The 24,786-nt window shown below is 67.4% G+C and overlaps 4 protein-coding genes across 23 annotated transcripts in view; 2 read left to right on the top strand and 2 right to left on the bottom strand.

The window, feature by feature from the left end:
• PPP1R13B (protein phosphatase 1 regulatory subunit 13B) overlaps positions 1–2,516 on the top strand; it is a 73,246-nt gene extending 70,730 nt beyond the window's left edge. For all 3 annotated transcript variants that reach the window (XM_036432430.2, XM_036432429.2, XM_036432428.2), the window contains 5 exons: positions 120–257; positions 331–464; positions 1,079–1,245; positions 1,791–1,990; positions 2,304–2,516. In XM_036432430.2, the coding sequence (XP_036288323.1) occupies positions 120–257; positions 331–464; positions 1,079–1,245; positions 1,791–1,990; positions 2,304–2,345 (681 nt within the window). In that variant the 3' untranslated portion in view covers positions 2,346–2,516. The remainder of the gene's footprint in view (positions 1–119; positions 258–330; positions 465–1,078; positions 1,246–1,790; positions 1,991–2,303) is intronic.
• An 856-nt stretch (positions 2,517–3,372) lies between these two features.
• Positions 3,373–12,985, bottom strand: ZFYVE21 (zinc finger FYVE-type containing 21). 3 transcript variants are annotated; one of them, XM_036432431.2, is made up of 8 exons: positions 12,791–12,985; positions 8,807–8,857; positions 8,466–8,634; positions 6,599–6,674; positions 6,436–6,527; positions 5,369–5,422; positions 4,028–4,170; positions 3,373–3,888 (listed from the first exon to the last, which is right to left on the bottom strand). In XM_036432431.2, exons 1-8 carry the CDS (start codon positions 12,926–12,928, stop codon positions 3,853–3,855), a joined length of 759 nt encoding a protein of 252 aa, XP_036288324.1. In that variant the 5' UTR covers positions 12,929–12,985; the 3' UTR covers positions 3,373–3,852. The 3 variants fall into 3 exon arrangements, with proteins under 3 accessions (XP_036288324.1, XP_036288325.1, XP_045435617.1); XM_036432432.2 differs by lacking the exon at positions 5,369–5,422; XM_045579661.1 differs by lacking the exon at positions 5,369–5,422 and having other exon boundaries at positions 6,376–6,527.
• XRCC3 (X-ray repair cross complementing 3) lies at positions 12,985–21,834 on the top strand. 5 transcript variants are annotated; one of them, XM_045579657.1, is made up of 10 exons: positions 13,356–13,563; positions 14,231–14,312; positions 14,417–14,610; positions 15,358–15,495; positions 15,728–15,940; positions 16,178–16,332; positions 17,406–17,618; positions 17,700–17,737; positions 17,816–18,059; positions 18,623–21,834. In XM_045579657.1, exons 1-9 carry the CDS (start codon positions 13,470–13,472, stop codon positions 18,033–18,035), a joined length of 1,347 nt encoding a protein of 448 aa, XP_045435613.1. In that variant the 5' UTR covers positions 13,356–13,469; the 3' UTR covers positions 18,036–18,059; positions 18,623–21,834. The 5 variants fall into 5 exon arrangements, with proteins under 5 accessions (XP_045435616.1, XP_045435613.1, XP_045435614.1 ...); XM_045579660.1 differs by lacking the exons at positions 13,356–13,563; positions 18,623–21,834 and adding an exon at positions 12,985–13,327 and having other exon boundaries at positions 14,231–14,304; positions 17,816–18,271; XM_045579658.1 differs by lacking the exon at positions 18,623–21,834 and having other exon boundaries at positions 13,357–13,563; positions 14,447–14,610; positions 17,816–18,271.
• The window catches only part of KLC1 (kinesin light chain 1), a 35,994-nt gene continuing 27,683 nt past the window's right edge, over positions 16,476–24,786 (bottom strand). For 5 of the 12 annotated variants that reach the window (XM_036432451.2, XM_045579656.1, XM_036432454.2 and 2 more), the window contains 3 exons: positions 22,336–22,466; positions 16,814–16,868; positions 16,598–16,714 (listed from right to left, as the gene is read on the bottom strand). In XM_036432451.2, the coding sequence (XP_036288344.1) occupies positions 16,712–16,714; positions 16,814–16,868; positions 22,336–22,466 (189 nt within the window). In that variant the 3' untranslated portion in view covers positions 16,598–16,711. Of the gene's footprint in view, positions 16,715–16,813; positions 16,869–22,335; positions 22,467–23,252; positions 23,715–24,136; positions 24,188–24,786 lie in introns of those variants that run through there. The other 7 variants (XM_036432460.2, XM_036432459.2, XM_036432455.2 and 4 more) reach the window with 3 other exon arrangements.

A 24,786-nucleotide genomic window follows, 5' to 3' on the forward strand; every position in this document is an offset into this window, starting at 1 on the left:
TGAGGGAGCAGAGCGGCTGGGAGGCCCTCACCACTGGGAGGAAGGAGCAGTGAAGCTGGGTGTCACCCCCTGGCTCGTGGGGGGTCCCCGTTAAATCCAAGCCTGCTTCCTCTTCACAGAGCAAACGGACCAACCTGAAGAAGCCCAACTCCGAGCGCACGGGCCGCGGGCTGCGTGTCCGCTTCAACCCCCTGGCGCTGCTCCTGGACGCGTCGCTGGAGGGAGAGTTCGACCTGGTGCAGAGGATCATCTACGAGGTGAGCGAGCAGAGCCCCTGCCCGGGCGCCCCCCATGCGCGCGCAGGCCGGGCTCACCCACCCTGTGTCCCAGGTGGAAGACCCCAGCAAGCCCAACGACGAAGGAATCACCCCGCTGCACAACGCCGTCTGCGCCGGCCACCACCACATCGTGCGGTTCCTGCTGGACTTTGGCGTCAACGTGAATGCCGCCGACAGCGACGGCTGGTGAGCCCCGGGGGCAGGGCGGCGAGGGCCTGGAGCACAGGGAGTGTGGGTGAGGGGACAGGGGCCCACCTTCGTCCTGGGCTGCTCAGCACACCCCAGCTTTGCTTTCTGGAGGGTACTGTAAAAGGCACAGCGGTGCTTCCCTTTTCTTACATGGGTTCACTGATTTTGTTAGAGAGGGAGGAGAGAGAGAAACATCAGTGAGAGAAACATTGATCAGCTGCCTCCTGCATGCCCCTTACTGGAAGTCGAACCCACGACCTCTCTGCACAGGATGAAGCCCAACCAGCCGAGCCACACGCGCGGGGCTGTGGTGCAGTCTGTCCACCTGGTCATTGACACGGGAGCCCCGGCACGCGTTCAGCAGTCAGGACTCTGCGTTTAGTGTCCGGGTCGTGGCTGCAGGGCCCCGCGCTGCTATGGAGGCCCGGCCTCCCGGGTGTCTGTCAGCTTCAGGCAGCTGTCTGCCACGGTCTCAGGCTTCCTCAGCCCGCCCCCTTCAGGAGAGTGAGGCGGGGACAGGTGGTTAGTAGGAACATGCGGGCACTGAGGCTCCGCAGCCCCTGGCCCTGCCACTCCAGGGGTCACACACGCCTTCCCCTCCCGCCCTGCAGGACGCCGCTGCACTGCGCTGCCTCCTGCAACAGCGTGCACCTCTGCAAACAGCTGGTGGAGAGTGGCGCCGCCATTTTTGCCTCAACCATCAGCGACATTGAAACTGCAGCAGACAAGTGCGAGGAGATGGAGGAGGGCTACATCCAGTGCTCCCAGTTTCTGTATGGTACGCGGGTCCTCCCGAGCTGCAGGGGGCTGCGCTGGGCCGGCAGACCGGGCCCTGACTCCAGGGGCGGCCGCTTAGCTCAGCAGACGAAGCCCCATCCCTCCGCTCCCTCCTGAGACGTGCCTAAAGTCCATGTGGTGCTGTGCAGGGGGCCAAGCACAGCTCCCGGGGCCGAGGGGGTCGCCAGCCTGGGAGGCCGTGGTGGACAGTGACATGGGCAGGAGGGAGGCACTCGGGTCACCAACCTGCTAGGCTCTCCTGGGCGTGGCCCCTCTCTGCCACATGTGAGAGCAGTCACCCCACCTCTGTGGTCCCCGACTTTGGAATGTGTGCTGGATGTGAGGTGTACGTTTCACCCTAAGAAATGCCTCTGGACTCAGAACCTCCAGGGCAGTGCCTACCTGCTGGGCCACAGCCGCGGGCAGCAGCTGGGCCTGGCTTCCGGCCGCAGCCTCACCTCGGCCTCGCTGGGCCGCCCGAGAGCAGCAGTGGTCGGTCTGGTCCCGCAGTGGGGCTCTCGCTGACCGGGTGCCGTCTTGCTGCAGGGGTGCAGGAGAAGCTGGGCGTGATGAACAAGGGCGTGGTGTACGCGCTGTGGGGCTACGAGGCCCAGAACAGCGACGAGCTGTCCTTCCGCGAAGGCGACGCCATCACCATCCTGAGGCGCAAGGATGAGCACGAGACCGAGTGGTGGTGGGCCCGCCTGGGGGACCGGGAGGGCTACGTGCCCAGAAACCTGCTGGGGGTGAGTGCGCAGCCGCACCGAGCTCGTGCCAGAGGCAGCTGGGGCCCGGGCAGGCGCTGCCCTCCCCGCGCTCAGCCCTCCGCCCTGTGGGAGGCCCAGCCCCAGCCCAGCCACTCGTGCGGCACCCCGTCTCACCCCAATCAGAGCTCTGCAGCCCAGAATCTAGCTCACTGGGAAGGTGGGGAGGAGGGGAGCAGCCTGCAGGTCGCAGGGTCTCGTGCCGGGTGGAGCGGGGCTGGGTGCTGGCGCTCAGGCTGTCGGGCAGGGCCTTGCGGGTGGCTGACAGAAGCTGACCGGATGCCCGTCTTTCCAGCTGTGTCCTCGGATCAAGCCCCGGCAGCGAACGCTGGCCTGAGCCGCCGAGGAGCACTGAGGGCCCTGCCGTCCCTGCCGCGGAGGCTGAAGTCTCGGTGCTCACGCAGCAGAACCCACAATGTGAACTGCAGGCTCCGGAGGCCGCCGCCTCCAGAGGACTGAGCTTTCCAGTGACTGTCACCCCAATAAATGCCCGGCTTCCTACGCCTGTGGCCAGTGGAAGCCCTAGAGTGAACCCCGGACGGTGGCCCCAAGGCCGCCCTCATGCTCCATGTCCTTCACACGCCCGCTGCTGTGCGTGCTCCCCGAGCCCTGCCGTCTCTGCTGGGCCCCTCAGCACGAGGATCTTCCTTCATGACAGAGGAGCCTGCGGGGGCTCCACTTCCTGTCCCCGCCCATGGGGCGCGGCTTCAGGCCCCGGCAGGGACCACAGACCAAGGGAGTGGCCAGGAGCCCCCCTCCTCTGCCCGCTGCCTCTTGCTGCCCAGGTGTGGTTCTTACCCCCTCAGCCCTCGGCTTTCCATTCATTCACGGGAACCGGAAACATTGGGGCTGGGTGGGACCCCAAGTGCAGTGCAGGCCGAGACCTGAGGTCGGTCACTGGGTGGCAGGGTTGTCGGGAGGGACAGCTGTGGGCATGAGGGTGGGCCTCCCCGTTGGGCCAGGCGTGGTGCCGTGACCTTGGCAGGTCCAGACGTCCCCAGAGGAGACCCACCACTGGAGGCAGCTGCGCGAACCTTTACCCCAAAAGTGAGCGTTCACTACAGATGGCACTGGAGGCGCGCGGTGTCTCCTTCGGTCCCAGGCCCCAGGCTTTATTTCCACGTACGAGTCCGTGTATCACTATGTATAGACGTGTGTATAGACCCATGCTGTATGGTCCCCTGTAAGCACTGAGCGTGCACGGCACTGATGGGGTGAAGACCCGGGCAGCCTCTGCCGGGCACCGGCCCCTGATGCCGCGTGATGTGCACAATAAACTGCTCCCCGCGGCTGCGAGTCTGTCTGAGTGAGCGGAGCCGCCGCAGGACGCCCGGCGGGCCCCACAGTGAGGCCAGGCCAGGCCGTATTGTTAAAATAGGTTTAATCAAGCTTTACATACAAACGGATGTACAATTGTTCTAATAAAGTGAGACGGGGAGTGAAAAGTACAGCACAGCCGCTCCTCCCCGCAGTGAAGTGTCAGAGGCTTGAGAGCCGCGTTAGTGTCAGTGACCCCCGCAGGCACTGGGGCCGCTGCAGGGCCGGGCGCCGTGAGAATTCACGAAGAGGAGGGTCCAGAACCTCCTAGTAAACCTGGACTCAAACACGTGGCAAAGATTATGCTACAGACAGTTAGCGGTAGTGTAGCTGGGCCTCCACCCACTGAGGCTTCAACAGGAAAACGGCCGGAAGCCGGAAGCCGGCATGTTAATAAACGCGGGCGAATCGCACTGGGTAAGGGGACACGTCTGTCCTCCAGTCTCGCGTTGCCTTCCCACCACGCGTGGGATCAGGGCGAGGCAGCGAGCCGGCTCCATGTCCACGCGGACCGCTGGCCTGTGCAGTTACTGGTCCCGAGATTCGTAGAGGAGTTTGGCGGCCTGCATGGCAACCAGAAACAGCAATGTGACGGGGCCGGGCCGGGCTGGTTGGAGCTGGGTGGGGGCAGTCCTGCCCTGGGGAAGCTGGGCCCTCTCAGTAGGAGCCAGTCTCCCAGTGCCAACCACCTCAGCCCCGTACCTTGTGCATGGCTGCCAGCCATGCCATCGCCTGCTTCCTGCTGCCATGTGCATCCTCCCCTGCAGTCAGCTTCAGCTGGACCACGCTTTCCGCCCCTGGTGTCGAGAACTGCAGGGACATGCCTGTGGCGCGAGCGGCGCCCCCTGGGGGGGGAGGCGGCAGACGGAGACCAGGTGTGGCCAGGGTGCCTCCTGCCCTGGTGCAGGTCTAAGAGGTGGCTGGGCCTTGCTCAGTCACACCTCCTGCACCAGGGCAGAGGCCATGCGGTCAGTGCTGCCCTCCCTGAGGACCAGGGTCACAGCCGAGGGGGCTGCACAGGGCTTAGCACCAGGGAGGCACCAGCACCCGGTCACCAGCCCAGGGACACCTCTACCCAGATACTGAGCTCCCGCCATGAGGCCATGTGGGGGGTGGGCGCTGAGATGGTGCCATTTCTGTGAGGCCAGCTGCTCCCTGGACCACTCCTGTCAAAACCTCTCCGAACCGGCCACTCAGGATCAGGGGCCCTTCTGTACCCAACAGTGAGGATGGCCATGTGGACAGCAGGTCCTCAGGAGTCACCTGCACTCCCTGGCGGCTGCAGGAGGCCGCCCCTGCCTCCAGCCCCTCTCTGCACCAGGCCGGCAGGAGGAGCCCCGGTTGAGAGGCCCGAAGACCACCTATGACCTGTCCCGAGGTCACTCCTGCGCTCCGGTCAGTCTGGGCTCCGCCCACCTCCTGCCTCTAAGGAGTTTCACTGGCACAGCCATGGCCGTGGGCCCGTCTCCTCCGGCTGGCAAAGCTGAATAGTTACTACTAGGGGCGGCCTTGACTTCCCTGGTCTCAGGCTCCAAGGAGGCGGGGGAGAGGGCCCCTGGGCTGACCTGACCCAGCTTCTCCAGATCCTGCCCTTGGCCCCGGAGCAGATCAGAGTGCCCACTGCCAAGCCAGCCAGGGACTAGGTGGTGACACTGCCCGGCTGCCTCGTCGGGTCAGGCAAGCCCAGAGGCCGCAGAGGGCCCTTGGAGGAGCACAGTGCACTGCTGTGACGGGCAGAAAGGTGCTGGCAGCACCACCCTCGCCCCACTCCGACACCCTGCACCCCAGCTGCTCAGGAACAGCAGTTCCAAGGAGAGGTCGGAAAGGGGGGTGACACACCCCCTTGGGTTAGGAAAACCGCAAACCCACGTCTTTCCCGGGACAGTCTCATTGGTGCTTAGATGCCCACATCTCTGACCCAACCCTCTTTCAAAGTGACCAGGAAAGTGAATGAGCGTTTCTCAGAGGCCCTCGTGTGACCCCCCACCCTGGCAGAAGCAGAGGTGGGCCGGGCCCACGGCATGCTGGGAGCGCGAGGCTGACCTTCGGAGGCGGGCAGGCTCCCCAGGAGGCTGGTGTAAGTGTGCGTGTCTTTGTCTAGGCAGGAAGGTAGGCAGGCGGGAGAGGAGAGCAGCCAGAGCCATAGAAACAGAAAGCAAGACGGAGTAAGTGGGCGGCTCCGCGGAGAGACAGCCCGGGCCCAGGACTCAGCGGGAAGGTCCGCCGGGCTGAGCAGGCCGGACCTGGGGAGCTCGCGGAGGGAAGCGGAGGCCTGGCCCTCGCCGACACGCTCCAGCCCCTGGGATCCGGGGCGGCCAGCCCCACGTGCCTGCACCCGTGGCCGGGCGCTACAGGGGGCTTCTGGGCAACCCGCGCAGGTGCCCCTTCCTCCTGCACTCGCTGCGCCCCGTCCCCCCTTCGCCTGGAGAGTTCCTGGAGCCACAGAAGAGCCCCGACCTGCCCCCAGGGACCCCGACCACACGGACCCCGACCACACGGACTCCGACCACACGGACCCCGACCACAGGGACCCCGACCACACGGACCCCGACCACAGGGAGCCCGACCACAGGGACCCCGACCACACGGACCCCGACCACAGGGACCCCGACCACAGGGAGCCCGACCACAGGGAGCCCGACCACAGGAGAGCTCTGACCTGCCCACAGGGACCCCGACCACAGGGACCCCGACCACAGGGAGCCCGACCACAGGGACCCCGACCACAGGGAGCCCGACCACAGGGACCCCGACCACAGGGACCCCGACCACAGGAGAGCTCTGACCTGCCCACAGGGACCCCGACCACAGGGACCCCGACCACAGGGAGCCCGACCACAGGGACCCCGACCACAGGGACCAGACCACAGGGACCCCGACCACAGGGAGCCCGACCACAGGGACCCCGACCACAGGGAGCCCGACCACAGGGAGCCCGACCACAGGGACCCCGACCACACGGACCCCGACCACAGGGAGCCCGACCACAGGGAGCCCGACCACAGGAGAGCTCTGACCTGCCCACAGGGACCAGACCACAGGACCCCGACCTGCCCACAGGGAGCCCCTGCTGTGTCCCGCCTCCGTCCCGTGAGGGGCAGGCGCATCACCTCCAGCGGGGAAGCCCTCCGTGAGGACCTGCACCGCGGCGATGTGTGTGACTTGGATCTCGTGGTGGCTGGCCCCGTCCAGCAGCAGGTATCTGTCAAACGGAGGGCGTCCCGTCACCAAGGCTCTGGGCAGCTGTCGGCGCCCGCGGGCTCTGCCTCTTACCTCTGGTTGCCGGAGAGACGACAAACCATCGTTTCTGAGTTCTCGGAGTTTCCAAAACTTACGAGGAAGGTGGCTCCTTGAGGCACAAAAACAAGCGTAAGAACCAGGCAGTGTCACCCTGTCAGCCCGCCCTCCACCCTGCCTCAGGCTCCACGGAGACGACCCGCCCTTTGGGGCAAGAGAGCTGGAGGCCGCAGGAGCCCCTGGAGGGCACAGTGCGCCCGCTGTGGCCACGGAGGGAGGAGAGGAGCCAGACAGCGGGCGCTGCCAGAGCCCGCGCCAGGCAGGACAGCACTGGTGCTTGTTAGCTCCACTGGCCATGGAAGCACCAGCCACCACGCCCTTCACAGGCAGGCCCAGCCCCGGCCCAGACCTCCACCCCCCGCAGGAGCCACCAGGCCAGGCCGCAGGGCCCACGCAGGCCTGCAGGAGAGCTGGCCAGGGCAAGGACCAGGCAGGAGGAGGTGGAGGGGTACGGGCGGCAGACCCTCAGTCCTCCTGCCTCACCACCTCCCAAAATGCCCAGGCCAAGGTCCCGCATGCTGCTGGCCCTGTGGTCTGGGGACCCGGTCCTAGCACCCGAGTAAGAACCGAGCTGCTCGGGCCTGGGCCCCACCGGATAGCATACCAGCTAGAGCAGTGTTTTTCAACCATTTTTGGGCAAAGGCACACTTGTTTCATGAAAAAAATCACGAGGCACACCACCATTAGAAAATGTTAAAAAATTTAACTCTGTGCCTATATTGACTATATATAAAGTAATTCTCTTGAATAGGAATCAAATAAACACAAAGAAAATATTTTATAATTACTTTATTATGAAATATTAAGTAAACAAAATAGTGAAAAATTATAAAATTCTTGTCTTGTCTGCACCTACGGCACACCAGGCAACATCTCGCGGCACACTAGTGTGCCGCGGAACAGCGGTTGAAAAACGCTGAGCTAGAGGCCCAAACCCCACACAGGGAGACAGTGGTTCAGGCCTGTCTGCATCTGTGGAAGAGCTGGCTCCTACCCTAGGCAGCGTTCCTGGGGACAGCTGCAGGCACCGCCCCCTCAGGCACCGCCCCCTCAGGCACCGCCCCTCACTCCAGGCACCGCCCCTCCTCAGGCACCGCCCTTATCCAGGCACCGCCCCTCCTCAGGCACCACCCCCTCACCCCAGGCACTGCCCCTCCTCAGGCACCGCCCCCCTCCAGGCACCGCCCCTCATCAGGCACCGCCCTTCTCCAGGCACCGCCCCTCCTCAGGCACCGCCCCTCCTCAGGCTCCGCCCCTCCTTAGGCACCGCCCCCTCACCCCAGGCACCGCCCCTCCTCAGGCACCACCCTTCTCCAGGCACCACCCCTCAACCCAGGCACCGCCCCTCTCCAGGCACCGCCCCTCCTCAGGCACCGCCCCTCCTCAGGCACCGCCCTTCTCCAGGCACCGCCCCTCCTCAGGCTCCGCCCCTCCGCTGGCACCGCCCCTCACCCCAGGCACCGCCCTTCTCCAGGCACCGCCCCTCCACTGGCACCGCCCCCTCACCCCAGGCACTGCCCCTCCTCAGGCTCCGCCCCTCCTCAGGCTCCGCCCCTCCTCAGGCACCGCCCCCTCCGCTGGCACCGCCCCCTCCACTGGCACCGCCCCTCACCCCAGGCACCGCCCTTCTCCAGGCACTGCCCCCTCACCCCAGGCACTGCCCCTCCTTAGGCACCGCCCCCTCACCCCAGGCACCGCCCTTCTCCAGGCACCGCCCCTCCTCAGGCACCGCCCCTCCTCAGGCACCGCCCCTCCTCAGGCTCCGCCCCTCCGCTGGCACCGCCCCCTCCGCTGGCACCGCCCTCTGCTGGCACCACCAGGACCACCAGGCGCGGCCACCTACCGCTGAGCAGCACGCGGAGCTGCTTGTCGAAGAACTCGGCCTCCCTGCGGGACACGAGCGCGCAGGCCGCACACTGGCGCACGGGGTCCACGAAGCACATGCGCGGCAGCGCCACCTTCTGGCCGCAGCACTTGTCGCAGAAGCACTTCCCGCAGCGGCGGCAGTGGTGCTGGGGGCGTGGGGGCGGCGGGCGGTCAGCGGGACCACAGGGCCCCACCCGGGCCCACGGCCCTGCTGCCACGGCGGGACACCCACCGCTGCCTGCGCCCCACTGCTCAGAGCAGGGCGCCCCGGGGAGAGCGGATGTCCGGACGCCCCTCCCGCCCGGGGCCTCAGCTCACCTTTCTGGTGAGAAAGTCAAACTTGGCGTCACACTGCATGCACCGCGGGCACTAGGAGAGAGGGCAGCTGTCAGCCACTCCGAGGGCCTGCCGGGCTCTCAGCGTCCGGGAGGCAGAGAGGCAGGTCTCCGGGAGCGGGCGGCGGCGGGCGAGACCCGTGACCATCCCGTTTCCTCTGCTTTTAAAACCCCACCCGAGGCCCTGTCCTGTCGGTTTGGGAGAGGAAGGGAGAAAGAGTGAAACGTCGGTCGGTTGCCTCGTGTATGCGCCTTGACCAGGGACTGACCCCGCAACCTGTCTGGTGTCCAGGACGATGCTGCAGCCACTGAGTCACCCTGCGGCCCTCCTTCCTCTGGGCTACTTCCTGGGCGCGGACACGGCCTGGCCCTCCCGGCTCCCACACAGCGTCCCCACAGCCTCCGCGTGGGCTGGCGGCTCCCTCCCGGGACGACACCCCCAGCACGGGCCCACCCACGGGGAGAGCCCACGGCTGTAACCAGGAGGCTGGCGGACGGGAGAGGCGCAGGCGGGAGCGGGTCCCACCAGTGTGACAGCTCCGGGCGAGCCTGTGTCCTCCCGCCGGTCACTGCAGGGCACGTGTCTGGGCAAGTCCAAAGACCAACCTCTGAACTTACAAGCTGCTCCCTTAAAAACCAAAGCGAATCCCTAGCTGGTTTGGCTCAGTGGTTAGAATGTTGGCCCGTGGACTGAAGGGTCCCGAGTTCGAGTCTGGTCAAGGGCATGCAGCTTCATGGCAGGCTCCATCCCTGGCCCTGGGCAGGGCGGGGGAGGCAACCAATCAATGTGCTTCTCTCACTCTGCTGTTTCTCTCTCCCCCTCCCCCCACTCTCTCTGAAAAAGGATCAATGGAAAAAATACAGAGGGTGAGGAGTAACAAACGAGCAAAACACCAAAGTGATACAGAAGTATTTTACCCGCTAAATAACCAATGAGGTTATTCAGAAAACCGACAGACCTTAAGCCAGGTGATTTCCCGTTGACCGTGTAAGAGAGAAACGTGAAATTATCAACAGAGACATTTAATTCGAAAAGAGAACGAGAGAAGGAAATGAAGCAACAGGTGGAGATCCGAGAGGAAGGGAGGGAGCAGCACGGCAGGCAGTGCCCAGAACTGCTACCTGGGGGGACGGAGTGCTCAAGCTTAGGGCCCACTGCGACCCCCCTCTCCCCCCGCACTGCAATGTCAGATCCAGCTGCTCAGCTCCTCCGGGCACCAGGCTGCGGGCCCCACAGCCGTCAGGGGCTGACCCCCCGGGCGCCACACAGCTCCCCCTGTCCCGCCCCCCCGTGAGGCCCGGGCCCACTCGGGAAGCGGGCCACAGGCAGGAAAAGCCCAGAAAGGCCCCCACGGGCCCGGGTCACAGCCCCTCCTGCCTCCGGCTACCTACCACCCCGCAAACCACCCCAGGAGCCTCTCCCACGCGGCCTCCATGAGGGGGAGCCCCAGCCCTGCCGGCGAGTGCCCAGCGTGACAGCTGGCACTGCCCGGCCGGGAGGACACCTCCTTTCCCAGGGCCCGCCCTCCGGCCAGCGTGGGAAGGAAGCGGGGGGAGGGGCGCCCACAGAACAGAGTCTTCGCCCAACTCGCTCGGAATTTCGCAAGAGCCTGCGGGCTGAGCAGGCTCCCTGGCCGCCGGGCAGGCCTCCAGGCACCCCCCCCCCCCCCCCGGCTGAATTCTGCCTGCAGGCCTGCAGGGCGGGGCAGCCAGAGCACGGCCAGGGGCTGGGAGCGGGGACCCGCCGTGAGCTGGGGACCTGCCTCCGGGGAAACCAGGGGCGCCCGGCCACGGCCCCTCGGCCCAGCAGCACCGGCTCCACGGGGCAGTGAGAGAAAGGGGTCCAGAGCGGGGAGACGCCCGGGGATGGCACAGGGGATGGCACAGGGGATGGCAGTGACGCCGGCAGTTCCTAAGGGTGTGGCCCCGCCCCCCGCCTCGGAGGGGACGCGCTGGCCTCCTCCCGGCCACTGCCTCCCAGTTCCTGCCGTCCCCGGCGGATCCCCGTGACCGCCGCCTCTCCCTCTGACGGCCTTTCCCTGCGGGGCTGGAGGGCTCGGGAGGGAAGGGGCACCCGCCGCTCAGGGCACCCGCCGCTCAGAGCACCCGCCGCTCAGAGCACCCCGCCCGCCGCTCAGAACACCCGCCGCTCAGGGCACCCGCCACTCAGAGCACCCGCCGCTCAGGGCACCCGCCGCTCAGGGCACCCGCCGCTCAGGGCACCCGCCGCTCAGAACACCCGCCGCTCAGGGCGCCCGCCGCTCAGGGCACCCGCCGCTCAGAGCACCCGCCGCTCAGGGCACCCGCCGCTCAGGGCACCCGCCACTCAGGGCACCCGCCGCTCAGGGCACCCCGCCCGCCGCTCAGGGCACCCGCCGCTCAGAACACCCGCCGCTCAGGGCACCCGCCGCTCAGAGCACCCGCCGCTCAGGGCACCCGCCGCTCAGGGCACCCGCCGCTCAGAACACCCGCCGCTCAGAACACCCGCCGCTCAGGGCACCCGCCGCTCAGGGCACCCGCCGCTCAGAACACCCGCCGCTCAGGGCACCCGCCGCTCAGAACACCCGCCGCTCAGGGCACCCGCCGCTCAGAGCACCCGCCGCTCAGGGCACCCGCCGCTCAGGGCACCCGCCGCTCAGGGCACCCGCCGCTCAGGGCACCCGCCGCTCAGAACACCCGCCGCTCAGAGCACCCGCCGCTCAGGGCACCCGCCGCTCAGAACACCCGCCGCTCAGAGCACCCGCCGCTCAGGGCACCCGCCGCTCAGAGCACCCGCCGCTCAGGGCACCCGCCGCTCAGGGCACCCCGCCCGCCGCTCAGGGCACCCGCCGCTCAGAGCACCCGCCGCTCAGGGCACCCGCCGCTCAGAACACCCGCCGCTCAGGGCACCCGCCGCTCAGGGCACCCGCCGCTCAGAGCACCCGCCGCTCAGGGCACCCGCCGCTCAGGGCACCCCGCCCGCCGCTCAGAGCACCCGCCGCTCAGGGCACCCCGCCCGCCGCTCAGGGCACCCGCCGCTCAGAGCACCCGCCGCTCAGGGCACCCCGCCCGCCGCTCAGGGCACCCGCCGCTCAGAGCACCCACCGCCGGCAGAACGCCGACAAGAAAGGGCGCAACAGGGCAAGGAGACAGGGCAGCCGGCGCTCAGCGGCCGCCTCCCCACCACCGGCCCAGCACTCCCCGTCCTGCGGGCCTCAGCTCTGAGGGGTGCCCCCAGCACCTACACCAGGGCTCGGGCCCACCCTGCCCCCCGCTGCCCCCCTCACCCGGCTGCTTTGAAACCCCGACTTCACTCCTCCGGGAGGGAGGGGCTGGGTGTCGCCCACAGGCGGGCACTCAGACGCCCAGAGCCCGCCAGGGGGAGAGGGGGCTCCCCGGAGAGGGGGCCTGGGCTGGAGGGGAGCCCCGTGCAAGGGACACACAGACTCGGGCGGGCGGGATGGGGACTCCGGGCGCCCCGAGAGCGGGAACTGGCAGCACCCAGGGGTCCGGGAGCCTGGGACCACCCAGGGGCCAGAGCAGGTGCGGGGCGGCCGCGCGGGGGCCGGAGGGGCGCGGGGCGCGGGGCGCGGGGAGCCGAGAGCCGGCCGGGCCGGGGAGGGCCTCGGGCGGGGCGGGTCCGGGCGCGCCTGGGGGGTGGGGACGGGGATCCTGGGCGCAGACCGGGTTCCAGGGCGCGGACCGGGGTTCTGGGGGTACGGAGGGGGCCCTGGAGGCGGACGCGGGTTTTCGGGGTACGGAGGGGGCCCTGGAGGCGGACGCGGGTTCTCGGGGTACAGAGGGGGCCCTGGAGGCGGACGCGGGTTCTCGGGGTACCGAGGGGGCCCTGGAGGCGGACGCGGGTTCTCGGGGTACGGAGGGGGCCCTGGAGGCGGACGCGGGTTTTCGGGGTACGGAGGGGGTCCTGGAGGCGGACCCAAGTCCAGGGCGCCGACGGGAGGCGGGCGGGCGGGCGGCCGAGACCTACCTCCTTGTCGGGGACCCACTGCGGCTCCTCCAGGTCGAACGGGCTGCCGAAGGCGCGGTGCTCGGGCACCATGCGCAGGCCGCTGGGCGAGCGCACCAACTTCTTGGCGTCGCAGCGGGCGGCCACCTCGGAGGACATGACGCCGCCGCGCGAGCCCACCGCCCTCACACTGCCCTCGTTCGCCCCGACCAAAGCCCCGCCCTGTCCGTGCCGCTGACAGCGCCCGCGCCCAATCGGCACGCTCGGCCTGGAGCTCGGGCCAATCGGAGCTCGGGTTCCGCCCCATCGCTGGGCTCTCCAATCTGCGCAAGGGCACCGCCCCTGCCACCCTGAGGTCAGTCACCAATCGGCAGAGAGGGCCAGCCCAGGCACGCTCCGCCCCTCTCGGGGCGATTGAGACTTTGGATTGGTCGGTTATCCTGTGACGTAACGCTGCTTCCTCTCTGATTGGCGTATCCCGCGCGGGGCGCCTGGCGCTCATTGGAAGAGGAGGCCGCGAGGGGCGGGACGACGCTAATGGTGGAGCGCGCGCGCGAGGTGGGAGCTGCTGTCCTGCGGGCCGGGTGCAGGGGGTGCGGGCCGGGCGCTGGGGGTGCGGGCCTGGCGGCGGCGGAGGCGCAGTCGGGGCACAGTCCCGCGGTGGGAGGCGGCCTGGGCCCGGTGCGCGGGGAGAAGGCTGATGCTGGGGCTGCCACACGCAGGGTCTGGAGGAGGCGGCGCAGCCCAGCCCCGGTTGGGGCGATGGCAGCAGCCCGGGGCTCGTGGGGGGAGAGGTGAGCCCGGACCGCGTGAAGTTGGGGTGTGTTCGAGGTAGAGACAGAGTGGGGTCCAGGGTGGTGGGTGGACACCACGGAGAAGGGGTGTGCGGTGGGGAGAACAGGTGCGCGGTGGGGAGGTGGGGCCATCGGGAGGGCCACGCGGACGCCCGGGTCAGGGGGTCCCTGGGGGTGGGGAGTGCTCACGGCTTTGGGGCTGAAAAGAGAGGGGGTTCCCAGGGGAGGGAGGAGACCCAGGGTCCAAGCGTGGGAGGAGGGGTGGCCTCCGCGGACCCCGCAGGTCCTCGCTGGCGGGTAGGAAAGATGCCCAGTCCAGAGGGTGGGCAGGCCCTGAGCAGGTGGGCCTCTGAGTGCCTGGGGTTCAGAGTGGGCAGAGGGAGCAGTGTCCGCTGGAGGAACAGGAGGCTAATACCGGTCAAGGGCTGAAGGCATGCCGTCTGGAGCTGTCCCGGGCTGGCTGTGTGGCCCTCGGGGTTGCGGGACCACTGTGGGTCCGTTTCCCCTGGGCGCAGGGAGAGGGCAGCGGTGCTGCTGCCGGTGTGAGTGCAGACCTTCGCGGCAAGGGCTGAGAACGAGCCCGGAGCGACAGACCGGTGGCCACGCTCCAACACCCACCCTCCCCCAGCACCCTGCAAGATGCCTAACGCTTTCCCGCTCTTTCCAGATTCCCCAGGGAAACGCATTGGAGGGAAATTAAAACAGAGGATACAAAAGACTCTTTCTGTGCATGAGCCCAGGGTCTGCAGGTTGTCCTCCCCCGGGGAGGGAGGGCGGGGCCGGCTGAAGGGAGCCGGGGACTGGATAGCGGGGTGCTGTGGTGACAGGAATTGGGGGTTTCTTCCGTGCCAAGGTTTCTGTTACCAGATGGCGGCTCCGACAGGTGTTGCCTTAGCCCTGCCCTGCTCAGGGGCCGCTGGGCCATCAGGCTGACGCTGGCGCCCAGAACCTGTGTCCCCGGAAACTGTCTCTGCGGTCCCCGCCCTGAAGAAATGGACTGGGACCAGCTGGACCTGAACCCCAGAATCGTCGCTGCAGTGAAGAGAGGTAGACTTCCTGGCGCTGGTGCGCAGCGTACGCACACGCAGACACTGTACTTTCTGTAAGGCCTCCCGCGCCCCCTGCTCCCACGGCCCCGCCCCGCGGCTGCTCTGGGTCCTGCGAGGACGCTGGGGTGTGTGGCTGAAAGCACTTTTTTAAGTTCATTTTCACCCACGTAGCACATGCAGGTGGTCAGCAGTGACTGTAGCCACTCGCCATGGAGCCCTGTCCGTACCCCGGGTTCTGAACGCCAGGCTGTGCCTGTGCCCGTGGCGCCCACAGCCCCTATGGACCACACTGGCCGCGCCCACTCGGGGGTGTGAGGGACTGGGGTGGGGTGACCGTCTCATTCCCCCACGATGGTAGTTGGTCCTTGCCTCCTTTCCCATGCCCTGCATTCCTCCAAGTCTCCCACCTTCTCCCAGTCTGCCAGGCCCCTGCAGGTGCCCATAGGGCGCCCAGCTGCCCACCTGCTTCCTGGGTGCCCAGCACCAGCCCCTGCTGGCTGGCAGGAAGGACGTGGGAGAGGCCCTGCACCCTCACCCACCTGGCTTCGCTGCTGCAGCTGAGAGGGTTGCTCCAGACCCCTCCCTCCTTGTCCTGTGTCCTCACTCTGCCCAGGGCTGCCACCTCGGGGGAGCAGATGGTCCGGCCCCTGCCCCTGGAGCCCCCAGAGTTGAAACAGTGCTCCCGAGTCCCTGCTCTCTTAGTATCGTCTGATCTTGACCTGTGGCTTACTTTGTTTAATTCCAGCCAAACTGGCATCCGTGAAGGAGGTGCTGCACTTTTCCGGACCAGACCTGCAGCGGCTGGCCGGCCTCTCAGGCCCCGACGCGCAGCACCTGCTCAGGACGGTCAGCTGGCACCTGCGGGGAGGCAGCCTCTGCACAGGTGGGCGGCAGGCGTGCTCTGCCAGGCCCCGGGCCTCCTCCCGTCTGTGCCAGCTCCAGGCTGGGCCACGGGCAGGGACTCGGTGAGAAGAGACCGCAGGCAGGGGCAGTGCTGGGGCCAGACGGGAGGGGCGAGGCGGAGGGTGCCGGAGCAGGACACGCTGCCGGGAGGGCCTCCTGGCTGCACCCCTGGCCCTCCGGCCTCTGCCCTCCTGACACGGCGCTCCCCCCAGCACTGGACCTGCAGCAGCAGAAGGGGCGCTTCCCCGAGCAGCACCAGCGCCTGAGCCTGGGCTGCCCGGTGCTGGACGGGCTGCTCCGCGGCGGCCTGCCCCTGGGCGGCATCACCGAGCTGGCCGGCCGCAGCTCGGTGGGGAAGACCCAGCTGGCGCTACAGCTCTGCCTGGCCGTGCAGCTCCCGCGGCGGCTGGGAGGCCTGGAGGCCGGTGAGTGCCGCCCCAGAGCGGGGTGTGTGTGTGTGTGTGTGTGTGTGTGTGTGGCCACTGCCCGTCGTGGCTGGGACAGGGCTGGCTCCTGCGGTCTGTCTTTCTCCCTGTGGCTGTGCGATGCCTCCAGGAAGAGTGGCCAGCCCTGCCCCACACGGGCCCAGAGGCCCGGGCCAGCAGCAAGTCCCTGGGTGGGGCCGCACACGTGCCTGTGGCTCACGGCGCCGCGCTCCACAGGGGCCGTGTACGTGTGCACCGAGGACGCGTTCCCCGACCGGCGCCTGCAGCAGCTCATGGCGCAGCAGCGGCGTCTGCGGACGGACGCTCCGGGCCACGAGCTGGAGGAGATGCGCTTCGGCGACCACATCTTCATCGAGCACGTGGCCGACGTGGTGAGTGTCTGCCAGCGCCAGCCCGTCTGAGGGAGGCGGCCGCCACGCTGCGCACTTCCCTGGGCCATGGTTTGGCGGAGGCGGCGGTGAGCGGGACGGCAGGGGAGGGACGGGAGGTGGGGGCTCTCCCTCCGCCTGGCTTCCTGCTGTGAGAGCTGTCATACAAAGAACTTCACATCCATAATAGACATAAACTTTTTAATTTTAGAAAATTTACAATAAAGTACAGTATCACACAGTGAGGGGGGATGCCGTGGCAGGTGGTTATGGCCGCCGGGCAGGGTGCGGTCAGGAGGTCCACGCTGCAGCTCGCTCCGGGGCCTCCAGCCGCGGAGGTGCCGGCTGTCACAGGGCGGCGTGCCTGGCCCTCGGCGGTGGCTCACTGCGGGAGACGCTGCGGTCAGCGCCGGGCCCACGCCCTCTGCCCGGTGTCTGCCCGGAGGCCTCCGGGTGCCCGGGCCCCGCCCGCCCCGTGACTCACATTCACACTGGCGTCCTCGACCCCGCTGCCGCCGCTGTCGTTTTCCGGGGGGACCCTGCAAACAAGCAGACAGCCAGGCCGAAGTCAGGGCGAGGACCCCGGGCGCTCCGAAGAGTCTGAGGGGCAGGGCTTGGCTGCCCAGAGCTGGGCCTGAGTCCCGCCAGCAGGCCAAGTGACCAGGGGGCAGCCTGAGGAGCCCAGCCGGCTTGGCCCTCACCCACCGGGCCGGCTGCTGGGAGCACAGTCTGCAGGGTGGCTGGGCTGGCTCACATCACTGGCAGCCCCACCCTGGCCATGCACGGCCCCAGTGTGCAGCCTAGGCGTGGCCCGGGGTCCCCTCGTCCCAGGCAGGGCTGAGTGAGGAGACCAAACCCGTCCTGCTGCCCCCTCCACCTCCGCCAGGCTCAGGGCGCCCCGGCCTGAGGCACCGGCATGGTGCCAGCTGCCGGGGGACGGGCCAGGGCCCGGGGTCAGCACCAGGCGCACGGCCGCTGAGGGAGGGTCATGCCCACGAGGACCTGGGGAGGAGGACGACCTGGGGAGGAGGACGGGAGGCGTGGGGGACAGGCGGGGACAGCCCCTCCCGTTCCAGGACGCGCTGCTGGAGTGCGTGCGGAGGAAGGTGCCACTGCTGCTGGCGCGGGGGCTGGCGCGCCTGGTGGTCATCGACTCGGTGGCGGCCCCGTTCCGCTGCGAGTTCGCCGGGCCGGCGGCCGCGCGCAGGGCCCCGGCTCTGCAGGCGCTGGGGGCCGCGCTGCGCCGGCTGAGCTGCACCTTCCGGAGCCCCGTGCTCTGTGTCAACCAGGTGGGCCCCCCCCCCGCCCCCCTGCCCCCCTGCCCTCCTGCCCCCAGGGGTGCTCTGCCACTGACCCGCCCCACCTCCCAGGTGACGGAGGCCGTGGAGGAACAGGACTCGGTGCCCGGGTGAGTGGCCGTGGGCGGGGGGGCGGGGCTGGGGCGGGGCCCCCTGGCTCTGTGAGTGACCGGCCGTCTCTGCCTCAGGGCCCCAGGGGAGCGCCTGGCTCCAGCCCTCGGCATCGCCTGGTCCAACCAGCTGCTCATGAGGCTGGTGGCCGACCGGCAGCGCCCCGAGGAAGCTCCGGGGGGCCGCCCCTGCCGCACGCTGAGGGTGGTCTTCGCCCCCCACCTGCCCCCCTCCTCCTGTTCCTACACCGTTTGCGCCGAGGGCGTGCGAGGGACGCCCGGGACCCAGTCCTGCTGACCGGGTCAGCCGCCGGCCTCCCAGGTGCGCCTCCGGCCAGCTCTCCCGTCAGCTCGGCCCTGGGAGCCGGCCCTCTCCGAAGCGGGTCCGGGAGGTTCCACGTTGTGTGGTCTCTGCCCCCGCCCCGCTGGGTCGGCCGCCAGTGACTTGTGAGAAGCCGGCCCATCTGCTAGGAGAACCCATCCCGGGCACAGGACTCCCTTAGTGGCGGGCCTGCCCGTCCTAGGTGCTGGCGGGACCCGGCTGGACGCCTGCAGGGCCGCACAGCCCAGCTCCTCGCCATGGCGGGGGGGGGGGGGGGGGGGGGGGGGGGGGGGAGGGGGGGGGCGGGGGAGGTTGCTTCCCGGGAGAACAGGCCCCCTAGCACAGGTCCTGCCCCTCTGGGTGCCCCCAGGCGACTGACCAGCTGCTGGTGGACACAGGGCCCAGGGGCTGCGGCTGCCCAGCTAGAGGGCATGGCCTCCCATGTGGGCAGAGCCGAGTCTGTCTCCACGTCTCCACCCGTCTGCTGTGCCCTACGGCCTGTCCCTGCGACTCTCCTGGCCAGGCAGGTTCTGAGTGACCCTCGCTCCTGCTCCCGTCCCCAGAGGCGGCGCCTGAAACGGGGGCACCAAACAGCCAAGGACCTGCCACACCCTCTGCCACCCTCACCGCGAGGGGACAGCCACCCCTGGGACGGGACCGCTGTTTGGACACCTTCCTGGGACAAGGTGGCCCATTTAAATGCCATCACATCCCCTGCCGGCCGGTGCCCTGTGAGGTGGGGCCGGTGTGGAGGAGGCGGCGCCTGCAGGGCTGGCAGCGTCAGGAGAGGTGGGGGCCTCACAGGCAGTGGGAAGTGAAGCTTTATTTTTGTAACAAAATACAAACAATTGCAAACGATTTTCTAGTCAAGTCACAATGGGAACAACTACAGCCCCAGAACCGACGTTTCCAATGACCCAGTCATCTGCTCCCCCTCCCCACCCAGGGCTGCCCGCGCAGCACACAGGCCAGGAGCCCAGTCCCTAAGGAGCACCAGCCTGCCCCCCCAGGCCTCAGCACCCCCATGTCAGACCTGCACCCACCCCACCCCCTCAGTCAGCCCCGCTGGGGACCACATTCCCCCTGGGGCGGCTCCTTTGGGACCAGCTGGTCTGCCCGTGACCAGCTGCCAAGTGTGCACATGAGTGGGTGCCATGAAGCCTGCACCGTCCACTCCAAGAACACGCTACATGGCGAGACCGGTCCTGCCCTACATGCAGGTCCTTCGTGTCCGCAATTCTCCGTGAGCGCCGAGTCCCGTCACATGACACACCCCTCCCAGCTTTTGGACCCCAGGACCAAGCTGCCTGCACCCCTCCCCACAAGGCCGCTGGGTCAGCAGCCTGCTCCCACGCCCTGCCCTCGGGCTCTGGTTCAGGCGCTTGAGGGGTGGGGCCTGTGTGCCCTCAGGGTGGCCCCCGGGAACACATGGCCCAGGGCACACCGCCTGCTCTGAGAAGGGGAGACGGGCAGCAGGCCTGGGCCCTGGGCATGGAGTCGTCACCCCTAACCCTCCCAACCTGCGAGGGCACAGCGCGCTGTCCCCTGGCGGATGGCCCGGCAGCAGAGTCCCGGTCCGTTCTCCTGGGAGCCGCGCTGAGGGGTGTTTTTACATTAAAGACTATTTTTTCATTAGCAAAATACGTCTAATGCTATTCTCTGCTCATAAACCAAAATGTGTAACACATTTCATGACTTTACGTTTAAAGGAAGCAATTCACACATATAGTTTTCTCCCCTCAACACCTTACACTCCTTAACAGAACACCCAAACCGCCTACAACTGAACCAGCTCAGACAGGCGTGGAGTCGCTACCTGCTCCCACCTCAGGTGCCGTCCACCAGCCACTGTCGCTTTAGAGCTGAAGTGACCGCGCCCTGGCGGGGCTGCGCTGTCTGCACCAGGACTCGTCCGGAGCGTGGGGGCTGAGGGCAGACCCGGGCCCTCGGCAGCACGAAGTCCTCGCGGAATGAGCTGCAGAAGCAAAGCCCTCCCTCCCCGCCAAGTGACCCTCCGCTGTCCGCCAGGACCAGGGCACGCTGAGCCCACGGGCGTGGCTCTCCCTCCAAACGACAAAACGGGCCACGTCCAACCGCAGCACCGGGAGCCCTGACCTCCCGTCGTCTGCTACTCACTGGCCAACGGCCTTTCCCAGGAAAGCCACACAGCCTGATCCCCCGGACAGACGGAACGGGCTCCTCGCCCTGCCCGGCCGGGCACCGCAGACCCACCTGACCGGGAGCTCGGGCCTGGCGCCCACACCTGCTCCCGCGGCCGGGCCCGCGGTTTGCAGTCGCCGGACCAGCCGCGCGCTACCACCAGGGAGCCTGCTGGGGGCGGGGGGCGGGGGCACAAGGTGCCGGAACTCAGGACTGCGTCTGCACTGCCCGGAGGCGCTGGCGCATGCTCACGGTGAAGACCACAGGGCCAGTTACTGCTGTCACCTCACCGGGCACCTCACGGGGAAAGACGACGTATATCTTATGGGATCAAGTCTCTTTGTGGGAAATGCACTATTTTAGCGAGAGCGAGGAAGGGAGAGAGAAACGTTGGTTTTGTCGTCCCACCATGTGAGACATTCGTTCATGTGCCCGGAGCGGGATCGAACCCACAGCCCTGGCGGATGGGGATCGCGCTCTCCACCGGAGCCACGGCGAGGCTGGGGGAAGTCTCCACGTCACTGAGCGTTCCCCAGCGGTCACCGGGCGTCCCCGCAGGCAGGCCTGCACCTGATGTGTCAGAGTACGCGCTGTCGGGCTGGGGGGGCCACGCGGTGCCCACGCCGTGACCGCTGGGAAAGAGGAGGAAGACGTGCGGACAGGAAGGAGGGCCCAGGTCACAGGATCAGGCCAGGACTGGGCTTCGCAGTGAAAAGCGCCCACACACAGACCCCGGAGCGAGCAGCCAGTGCCCTGGACGAGGCCTGGACGGAGCGCCTGTCCAGGTCACCGCGCCCCCGGCTCGGTGCTGCCCGCAGAGACGGCTTGTCCGTCTGCATCCGCACCCGCTCTGAGAAAGTGCTCCTCCACACGCGGGGACAGCAGCAGCTTTAAAGGGGAGGATGTCACTCCAAAGGTGGGCAGAGCCGCCTCCCCTCCCCTCCCCGGCCGGGCCCGCACCGGCTCTTCCTCAGGTTCTCCAGCCGCCCCGGGCTCAGGCCACCGAGCGGCAAAGCCGGCAACAGCCGCTTCCTAACACTCGCCCTCCTGCCTCAGGCCCTGTAAGGCACACGTCCCACGGGGAGGCCGACCGCATGCCTGCCGGTCCCCGGCCAGCGAGGAGCGGGCGATCAGGCAGAGGCGCCTGGCCGTGCGCGTGTGGTGAGGGGGCCGCCCGCCCGCCGAGGCCTCGGTTCGATCCGGTCGGGGCGCGGTGTGGAGGCCACCCATCCAGTGTCTCTTACACTCCTGTTTCGCTCTCCCCTCCCCCTTCCGTCCTGGGAAATCAAGGGGAAAGCACCTCCGGTGAGGACGGCAAGAAAAGGGAAGGAAACACGTGAGTGGGCACCTAACCTCCTGGTCGCCAATGTAGCCAGGAGCCTGCTCTCAGCCCCAGAAGTGAGCTTCGTCCCCAGACCCGCCAGTGGGATCGCCTGCAAAACAGTCCTACTGGCCACCAGAGCGGCGCCGCTGGCTGGCTGGTTCCATCCCCATTCGGGGCACATGCCCGGGGGTGCCCAAGGGCACGTACGAAAGGCCACCGATCCATGTTTTCTCCCCCACATGGATGGTTCTCTCTCCGTTCCTCTCTCAGCATGTCCTCGGTGAGGATGAAGACATAAAAGGAGTTTTACTCAGAATCAACCTGTAAGATGTACGTGCCACCCAGAAAGTGAGTTTCAGGGAAGAGCTGACAAAACCGTGCTTCTGTGGGAAATGCATCAAATGCAGGCCCGAGACCAGCAGACCCCGCCCAGCTGCCCCCGGGAACCGGGCTCCTTCGCACCCAACGCCTGCGGCCACGGAAGTCACTGCTCAAAGGTTCCAGGACCGTGGCCGAACCCTCTTAGGCACACGAGCCTCACGTTCCAAAGCCTGCAGCGGCGGTCCGTCTGCGGAAAGCACCTTCCTCCCGCAGTGGCTCTGCCAGGACTTCTCAGAGGAGACGCTGTGCGGACTGTCGTGCCGCTCTTTAGAAAGCGGCCTATCTACGCAGACAAGGCCACGCTCCTGGGAGCCACAGCCACAGCCTCTGGGCAGGAGGCGCCTCGCTGGGAGGGCCAGGCTCCTGCACCTCCGACAGGCAAGGCCAGGCCTGGTGGCGGGGGATAGTTACCCGGAGCTCCTCGGCTCACTGTCCCGGGCACTTCCTCCCTTCAGCTTCCTCACCAGCTTCTCGCTGCTGCGTCTGATGGAGGCGCGCAGCTTGCTGAAGGAGCCGCTGCGCCTCAGGGAGCCGGTGCCGTCCTGAAAGAGACGGGAGCACGGGTGAGGCCGGTCCCCGTCCCCGACCCCATCCCCGTCACTGACGCCGTCCCAGTCCCTGACCCCAACCCCGTCCCCATCACCGACCCCGTCCCAACCCCGACCCCGTCCCCGGCCCCGGCCCCGGCCCCGCCCCGCCCGGGGATAGCCACGTGACAAGAGCCAGAGGCCACGGCCTGTCACGGGAGGGCGTCCCCCACCCCACAGAAGTCACCACGCGCCATGCGTGTAAGTGGACTTGACACAGAGGCTCCCGTTCCAAATGTGACCAAGGCCAACCTAATGGCCGTGAGGACTTCTGAACGTGAAGAAGCTCCAACAGAAAGACCTTCCCACAGGGTGCAGCCGTTGGCCGCTCAGAAACCAAAGGTGACCAGTCCCGGTGACCCCCACCAACTCCGACCCCCGTGAGCACGCAGGCGGACGCCAGCCGAGGCAGCCTCCTCCCAGCGCCGTCACGTGTGACGCTCAGCAGCACTGCGCCTGGCAGTTTAACAGCTTTATCAGCGCTGAGTGTGAGCGTGTTGGAAAGTCAACAGAACGCTCATTCCACAGGACGGCTGGGCCCTGGGACACGCGCGGGGAGCAGGAAGGCCCGCCGTGTCCCGTCCACGCGGACACTGCCAGGCCCGCGGCGTGCGGGGCCATGCAGAGCCGGAGGGCGAGGCACAGCTGTATTCCCGGGGGACCCGCAGCGGGAGGGCAGCAGCCGCACCGAGAGCCACGCCAGGCCCGAGAGGGGCACACGGAGCAGACAGACACGAGACAGTCAGTTGGAGTGAGTTTATTAGAAGTTAGAAAGACAGGTACACAGTCACCAACACAGATTAGTAGAGAGAAGCAGAACTGCCCAATTCCCACACAGACTACACAGCGATGCTACTGGAGCGGGAGCCGGGGCGCCGGGCGGGGGCCGGCGAGGACCTGGAGACATGCCTACCACAGCCGAGGCCACGGCGGTCGCCGCGGACGCCTCTAACTTCCTTCCAGGGACAGTGCTAGCTCTACGTTTAAGCTCATGTGTTACACAGAACGAGTTTTATTGGTACAGTTTGTATTACTAAGTACATATCCGGCAAAGCTACGCGTATAAGAGAGGACCCAGAGGACAGCAGCACCGAGAGGAACGCCCGTCACAGGGTGGAGCTCGGACAAGAATCCTAGGTCGCTAACAGCGGCAGCGGGAGCTGGAGGGCCGCCCGTCATGCAGGAGACAGGAGGCGGCTAGGCCTGTCAGACAGAAAAGAGAGCGGGTGAGCCCGAGAAGCACGCTCGGCCGCCACAGCACCTATAGGTCGCGGGCTGCACGGGGGCTCCGGACTCCCTGCTGCAGCCTGGCCGGGGCCTCCCTGGCACTCGCTATAAAAATAAAAGGCGCCGCCAAACCGGCAGGAAGGAGACTCCGCGGGGGCAACGCCGAGAGGCCAGGGAAGGCTGCCCGCCCTGATGCCCTGAGACCCTGCCCTGAGCTCTCTCCGATGGGGGGGCCTTCACTAAGAGCCGGACCTCCAGAGCCGAGGTCTGCGGCACCTTCTGAACATGCACTGACAGCCCCAGGAAAGCACATTCTAGAACCGGTTCCCATGGGGACAGCCATCCCGGCCTGCGGACACCGGCCGCCTGGCACCGAAGCCCCAGCCGTTCTGACTCACCATGGGACGCTGAGCAAGTCATTTAACCAGCCCGAGCTTCATTTTTCTCATCTTTAAACGGAAAAATAACACTTGTTACCAACTCCCCTGAGTGTCGGGAGGACAAGAAAACATGAGTTCTTGCTTCTCTTCAGAAAAGGGGGTTAAAATGTAACAAAATCCACAAAGAGCACAACCCCGTTCACATCAAAGCTCCGTGCTAGGCACCAGAGAAGGGGAGACATCCTGGGACTCTCTGCCCTCCCCGCCTGCCCCTCCCCGCCCCTCCGTCCTGGCCGCAGGCTGGCACTGGGCCGGGCAGCATGGTGCCTGGGGCTGGGGCCGTGGTCTGCCCACAAATGCGCTCCCCGCCAGACCCCGAGAACCACTCAAAATGGGCTTCAGGAGCATGCAGACGGACGTGTGTGAAGAGATGAGCCCATGAACATATATGCACACACGGCTCATGGGCAGACAATGGGCGGGAAGGGAGGGGAGAGGAGGGGGGGGGAGGGCCAATGGGGGGAGAAAGGGGCATCTGTAATACTTCCAACAATGAAGACACGTTTTAAAAAAGGGCTGGGCTGGCGGGTCCCTGCCCTGTGCAGGCCCAGCACCCGCAGGGGGAGCGCTAATGGGGAGCTCCACCGCACTGGCCGGCTCAGCAGGGA

Source organism: Pipistrellus kuhlii, unplaced genomic scaffold (genome assembly GCF_014108245.1).
Source record: "Pipistrellus kuhlii isolate mPipKuh1 unplaced genomic scaffold, mPipKuh1.p scaffold_m20_p_110, whole genome shotgun sequence".
NCBI classification, from domain to species: Eukaryota; Metazoa; Chordata; class Mammalia; order Chiroptera; family Vespertilionidae; genus Pipistrellus; species Pipistrellus kuhlii.